Source organism: Sinocyclocheilus anshuiensis, unplaced genomic scaffold (assembly GCF_001515605.1).
Source record: "Sinocyclocheilus anshuiensis isolate Anshui unplaced genomic scaffold, SAMN03320099.WGS_v1.1 scaffold478, whole genome shotgun sequence".
Classification (NCBI taxonomy): Eukaryota; Metazoa; Chordata; class Actinopteri; order Cypriniformes; family Cyprinidae; genus Sinocyclocheilus; species Sinocyclocheilus anshuiensis.
Genome location: NW_015542376.1, coordinates 1,302,338 through 1,309,516, shown reverse-complemented (window position 1 = coordinate 1,309,516; position 7,179 = coordinate 1,302,338). Strand labels below are relative to the sequence as shown.

At 36.0% G+C, this 7,179-nt stretch overlaps 1 protein-coding gene across 1 annotated transcript in view; it reads right to left on the bottom strand.

The window, feature by feature from the left end:
- Positions 1–7,179, bottom strand: part of LOC107692320 (receptor-type tyrosine-protein phosphatase alpha-like) — a 32,785-nt gene that overhangs the window by 10,295 nt on the left and 15,311 nt on the right. The window contains exons 3-13 of the mRNA XM_016491302.1: positions 6,548–6,635; positions 5,338–5,718; positions 5,180–5,194; positions 4,456–4,540; positions 4,110–4,183; positions 3,589–3,725; positions 3,260–3,350; positions 2,974–3,050; positions 1,882–1,918; positions 1,689–1,786; positions 1,370–1,489 (exon numbers count right to left, since the gene is read on the bottom strand). Of these exons, the coding sequence (XP_016346788.1) occupies positions 1,370–1,489; positions 1,689–1,786; positions 1,882–1,918; positions 2,974–3,050; positions 3,260–3,350; positions 3,589–3,725; positions 4,110–4,183; positions 4,456–4,540; positions 5,180–5,194; positions 5,338–5,718; positions 6,548–6,635 (1,203 nt within the window). The remainder of the gene's footprint in view (positions 1–1,369; positions 1,490–1,688; positions 1,787–1,881; positions 1,919–2,973; positions 3,051–3,259; positions 3,351–3,588; positions 3,726–4,109; positions 4,184–4,455; positions 4,541–5,179; positions 5,195–5,337; positions 5,719–6,547; positions 6,636–7,179) is intronic.

Below are 7,179 nucleotides of genomic sequence, written 5' to 3'. Positions count from 1 at the left end.
CCCCGAGTTTGAACTTCCAAAATGCAGTTTAAATGCAGCTTCAAAGGGCTCTAAACGATCCCAGTCGAGGAAGAAGGGTCGGTAACACTTTACTTGAAGGGGTGTGCATAAGACTGACATGACACCTTCATAATCATGACATGACACATGTCATGAATATGAAGGAGGTTTTATGCATGTTTATGACAACTGTCATTAAGTGTCATTCACTCAGTTATGTCATTTTTAATGCAAATATGACATTATTTGACTTAACCCTAACCTAACCCTACCCCTACCCCTAACCATAGCCCATAACAAAGACATCTCAAACAATGTCATCTTTGCATTAAAAATTACATAACTGAGCGAATGACACTTAATGACAGTTGTCATAAACATGCATAAAAAAACCTTCATATTCATGACATGTGTCATGTCATGATTATGTAGGTGTCATGTCATGATTATGAAGGTGTCATGTCAGTCTTATGCACACCCCTTCAAGTAAAGTGTAACCAACTTTTCTTATAACAAAGAATCACTGTCCATTACCATCAGACCAATCATACTGTCAACTTCTCTTTGCTTTTACCAATTCACACTTAACTGAATGCTAGTCAAGTTGCTGTGTTAGTCTGAGCCTTATTCATGTAATTCTCCAAAATTTAAAGATGTCATTAAAATCCAGTGAAGGTTTATCAAGACCATGATAAGATCCTTATTCGTGAAATGTGTGAACACTGTTTAAAGAAGACTGATTTTTGTTTTTTAAAACTGGCACTAATTGAAGAATCACCCAAAAAACCACATTATCAGTGGTTAAGACTATTGGTATATTTTGACACAAGAGGGCACTAGCACTTCTTTTAATTGGCCAAATGAGTACATTTATCATCCAGTTCAAATAATTTCAAAATGCCAAAAAACAACCAATTAATCAACCTGTCAAATACACTGAACAAAATTATAAACGCAACACTTTTGTTTTTGCCCCCATTTTTCATGAGCTGAACTCAAAGATCTAAGACTTTTTCTATGTACACAAAAGGCCTATTTCTCTCAAATATTGTTCACAAATCTGTCTAAATCTGTGTTAGTGAGCACTTCTCCTTTGCCAAGATAATCCATCCACCTCACAGGTGTGGCATATCAAGATGCTGATTAGACAGCATGATTATTGCACAGGTGTGCCTTAGGCTGGCCACAATAAAAAGGCCACTCTAAAATTTAGACAGATTTGTGAACAATATTTGAGAGAAATAGGCCTTTTGTGTACATAGAAAAAGTCTTAAGATCTTTGAGTTCAGCTCATGACAAAGGAGGCAAAAACAAAAGTGTTACGTTTATAATTTTGTTCAGTGTATATTGGTCAACCACTACTTCTTACCTGCTGAATGCAGAACTTGCGGATGGTATAGTCAACCAGAACCATCATGTCCTCCACTGACACACGGATATTTCCGTAGGTCCAGCATCCCTGGTCGGGCCAGTACTGAGCACATTTACACTGTGGATATGAAGCACAATCTATCATAATCATCATCATTGCAGTGATCATACATCTTTATTAATGGCCATCTTCCTCAAAGTTGCACTCTAAATCCATCATGTGAGACCGCGATAAGAGCTGAGGTTGTAAAATCAAAGATCAGCTTACTTCTCCTTTGACACTAGCCTACATTTAATAGATTTCTTGTGGCATTTACCTCTTTCCTCTCTTTTAGATTGGTTACCATGACGATGGTGGCAGTGTTCTGTTCCCAGATCATCCTCCAGAAGTCATTAACCGTTTCCTCTTTCGGTCCTGCAATGAAAAATCTTGTTTAGCTTTTTTTGTTGGTTAATAAATGCAGAAGTATTTATATATTTATGAAAGTCATTAATTAAAGCCATTTTTACCTTGTGCAGCAATAAATTTGTTTTTCTCCTGGTATCCCTGAAGAAAATTTTTTTTTTTTTAAATTGTGAAAAAGTGGCAAGGTCCTGTTCATTTCAGTTTTACCGCTTCTTATAATGGATTCTTATTAAGAATTTAAGCATACATGCTCATATCCCCTATTTTTTTACATTTAGATGACCTTACATCTAACACTCACTTAAAATTAATCTTTAAAAACACACAAAAAAACCCAGAAACAAGTTAATTGTAATCTTCACTCCTGGTATCCCTGAAGAAAATTTTTTTTTTTTTAAATTGTGAAAAAGTGGCAAGGTCCTGTTCATTTCAGTTTTACCGCTTCTTATAATGGATTCTTATTAAGAATTTAAGCATACATGCTCATATCCCCTATTTTTTTACATTTAGATGACCTTACATCTAACACTCACTTAAAATTAATCTTTAAAAACACACAAAAAAAAAACAGAAACAAGTTAATTGTAATCTTCAACAAATCTCAAAATATCAGTTTTTCATATTGTACATTATAATGTTGTGATGTCCACCTTCAGTGCTGATATTATTAACTAAAACTAAAATTATTCAAATAATTTTTGGTAATTGAAATAAAGCTGCAATAAAATAAAATATACATATTAGATTAAAAACTTCAAACTTAAATTTAAATGAAAATTAAAAAGGTTGCCTTGGCATCTAACTGAAAAAGTTTAAGCTGAAGCAGTAAAATTACTCAAACTCAGTAAAAAATAAATTAAAGCCAAATAGAAATCTAGAAAATAAAAAAGACACTGTAATTAGCACATTACTAAATTATAAAAATTTTAACTAAAATAAAATTGAAAAACTGAATGGATAAAAACAAAATTCAATTTTAAAATATGAATAAATACTATAATAGTTTATGTAATAATACAAAAGTAAAACCATAAAAAAATTTACTTGTAGCATTTAAAAAAACTAATTTTATGTTTTAGGGATTTATTTTTAATTAATTTAAACAAAATTGTATTCAATTTTAAAATAAAAATGATCAGCCAGAATTTTAGTAGCAGTGCACTCCTACTTCTTATGACTAGAGTTTGGGGTCTTACATTTATGTAGGAAGCGTTGATGTAGTCTGAGTCAGGAACACCCTCCAGAGAAGTCAGATGCACCCTAGAATGATCATCTGAGAAAAGGTGTGAAAAACAAAACAAAAAGGGATGAAAAGGGAAATTTGACTGATAAACTATGAAAAAAGATTATAAGGATCACAGCATTATTGTTACATTTATTACAGCCATTTTCACATAATGAACTCCTTTGTAGGCCTTGGAGCTCTGGTAAAAGCATGCGTTATCAGCTCTGGTTTGGAGATAAGTTGTGGGAAAGCCTTACAGGGCAGGATGTTGACATATCTGTTCTTCTCCTTATTCTCCTCCTTCGAGGCAGCATCACATGAGGCCTGAATAGGACATACAGGCAACGCCTGCAGAGCAAAGAAACAGTCAATCCTACAAGTTCACATGGGCCGAGAGCATGACGAGGTGATACACACCAACACCACAAATGTATCTGCCTAAAAGCGCTCTTTTTGGGAAATTTCATGTAGTTTATATCCCATCTTTTTTTGGTCATTCTAAAGATGGTGAAATTTCGAGTCAGGACTCTGATCTGTCCATTCATGATTTAGAGCACCACGGTTATGTGTTTGTTTGTGCACCTACGTTGAATTCTTCCCGGAAGAGTTTATTGTCATCGGCCATTCGACGGTTCATTTCCTCCTCCAGCTTGTCGACAGGAAGGGGCGGGTACTTCCTGTTGGTACTAGGAGAGCGAGCCAATAGCGGCACACTCTGAAGTTCTGTTAAATGGTGTAAGGAAAGGAGGTGTAAGGAACAGGGAAGAAACATGGAGTGGATAAAGAGAAATAAAAAATATATGTTAAAGACAAAAACTTTTTTTTTTTTTTGTAAATTAAATATTTTAAGAATGACTTGCAATTTGTCCTTTATCCATGTTGTGTTCAGGATGACCAGTAGGGGGCAACACAGTACAATTCAAGGTAAAAAGCTAAAAAGCTCTCATGTGATTCACAAATCACGCAATCAACAAGTAAAATAAAAAGCTGACACTAGTATTACATCCACCAATGACTTTTAATGTTAACTTCAATATATTCGCTACTTTTAAGGACAAAAATGGCCAAGAACGGTCACAGAAAGACACTGTCTCTTATTACTACTACCTGTGTCGTCAGCTCTGCCATTGGTCAGGCGGAAGGAATTGGAGTGGCTCCCTGCCTGCTTGTACTTCTTAAACCTGCAACAACGGAGCGGAACAAAAAGCCAATCATTACCATGGTAACTGGACAATTCAGCCTCATGGCTCCCTGCTGCCGTTGTAGGTTTCCTGATGAATGGAGCTTTCTGAACTCTCATCTGTTCTATTACGACTGTGCATGTGTATGCTGGTTCTTCTATGCTTTGCTTGTAACTTATAACTTTGTCTTTATGCAGTTGAGCTGGAATCTATGCAGTGAGCACTTTTTGTACTGAATGAACAGCTGAAAGTTTCTGAAAACTGGGACTCACCTGAGCATATACAGGACGATGATGATGAAGACAATGACCAGCAGAGAGGACAGGGCAACCATCACCGCCATGACCGCAGTGTCATCTGAATTGAGGACAAAATGAAAAGTTACAAATATAGAACTGTTTTAAAAACATAAAAAAATATATATATATATATATAAATATAAAAAGAATCCTTTAAAAAGTCATGATTTCCACAAAAAATTAAAAGCAGCACAACTGTTTTTAACACTGATAATACAATTTTTTCTTGAGCACAAAATCAGCATATTACAATGATTTTCTGTGTCACTAAAGCCTGGAGAAATGACTGCTGAAAATTCAGCTTTGCCATCACAGGAATGAATTACATTTTAAAGTATACTAAAATAGAAAAGTTATTTTGAATTATAATAATATTTCATACTATTACAGTTTTAGTTGTATTTTTGATCAAATAAATGCAATCTTGTTGAGCATAAGAGACTTATGAACTCCTAATTCATTTATTATTTTTGCTTTATTTATTTATTTTTATTTATTATTTTATATCTTAAAATGTAAGTGTGTGACATCATTGACTGTATATCGGTTTTAAACTGACCATGGGCCTAATATATTTGCAACAGCCATTTAAAAAAAAAAAACTCCTAACAGTTGTGTAATAGATGGCTACTAGTAAACCTAAAAAGAAAAATTCATTCTGCATGAAATTTTAGCGAAAAGGGTAACTGAAACTCACCTTGCCCATCATCATCTTCATTACATGAGAAAAACAGAAAGACGCAACAGCAACAGATTAACATAGAATGACAGAAAACACACCGGAAATAGTTGGAAAAGACTAGGATAAAATAACGGTTCAATCTGTTTCAAAATGAACAAAAACACAAATGGTACCTGGAGGCTTGCTGATGTCAGCTGTGGTGGCATCTGTAGGGGCCGACGGAGTGTCTGTCTCAGGCTCTGAAGTGGACTGAGTGGGTGTCGGGTCAGGTTTAGGGGGCTCTGCTGTAGCCAAAACTGTAGTCTTGACAGTGGTGAGGGACGGGGACGCGGCAGATGGGGTTGGGGGGGCGGGTGGTGCCTCGGTAGGGACGGCCACAACAGGAGGGGCTGTGGGAACCTCTGGGGTCACCACGCCCACAGAGTCATTGAGTCCTGTTGTTACAAAAAGTTCAGGAGATGGTGCTGCAGATGGGGTGGATGATGGGGGTGCCCGGGTGACTATAGCGGGTGATGTGGGAGGAGGGTGTGTAGGTTTGGCGGTTAGGACTGCACCTGAGAAAGAGAGATTTTAAAGCTTTCATCCAAGAATCCTAAAAATAAAAATCACGGTTTCCACAAAAATGTCAAGCAGCACAACTTTTCAACATAGACAATAATAAGAAATGTCTCTTGAGCAGCAAATCAGCACTTGAGAATGATTTCTGAAGGATCATGGGACTCTGAAGACTGCTGAAAATTCAGCTTTGCCATCACAGGAATAAATTACATTTTTAACTATATTAAAATAGAAAACAGTTCTTTTAAATTGTAAAAATATTTCAAATATTACTGTTTTTTTTACTGTATTTATGATCAAATAAAAGCAGCCTATGTGAGCATAAGAGACTTCTTTCAACAACATTTTAAAATTCTTATAAACCTTAAACTTTTAAAAGGTAGTGTATGTTTAAAGGAAGTTTGGGATCTCAACACTAACAGGTGAACGTCGTTGAGTATCTCACAAAACAAAATTAGGTGTGTATGGAAATGCCATTTCCTCCAGGCAATTCCTGGGTAATTTTCTGGGCCTCAAAATATTTTACATTTTTACTGGGAGAAGATGGATTGCCACGGTACACCTTCATATACTTTAAAGTAGGCTTGCCTTTAACCTCCTGTATAGGAATCTTCCAGGTTAAATACAACTTATCTCAATTGAATAAGCTGACATAAGTTACTGAAAGTTTTAATATTCACAAGCCAAGACCAATGTGGAGTAAAGGTGACTCTGCAGGAAATGCACCAGCACCAAAAAATAACTAGAGAGTAATTAGTTTGTTTTTTCTAATGGAGGCAAAGCGACTGTTAACCAAGGCTTTTGTGCTCCATAAAAGTGCCTTACCTGAAGGGTCAGGGAGTGTCTGGGCCGTGCTGAGGGCCACAAAGGCTACGTGGAGTAGCAGGAGCAGGGGACACACACCCATACTGCCCTGAAACAGAGTAAGCAAAACATGACCCAAAATCAATCTATGACATGTTTCTTCAGTCTTATAATTTCACAGCACTATTTAATTGTAAAATGTGTAAGATTTGTTGCATCAAAATACATTGTCTTAACCCGGTTTATTGTTCATTGACTACTTATAAGTATGCCATTGCCATTCATGGGTTTATCTCCCCCAAAAGTGTAACTTGAGCCTCCCAGGCTCCATCAAAACATTTAGCACTCTGCCAAATATCTAGCGATTCTTCAATCTCTTTCCAACTCAACCTATAGCGAGAGTTTGCATACTGTAGCTACAGTAGCAGGCACAGACTGATCATTTCACTTCATAAGACCTCAATATATCATCAGGAGCCATGGGTATTAATTTTTTGGACTCTCAAGTGACGGTAGACATTGACCTGCATTGTAAGAATCACTAAGAACCATTTCACAACTAAATTAAAATTTTTGGGTGAACTGTCCCTTTGACTATTTTACAGCGCTACCAAAATCCAACTTTTTTTTTTTTTTTTTTTAAGAAAGGATTG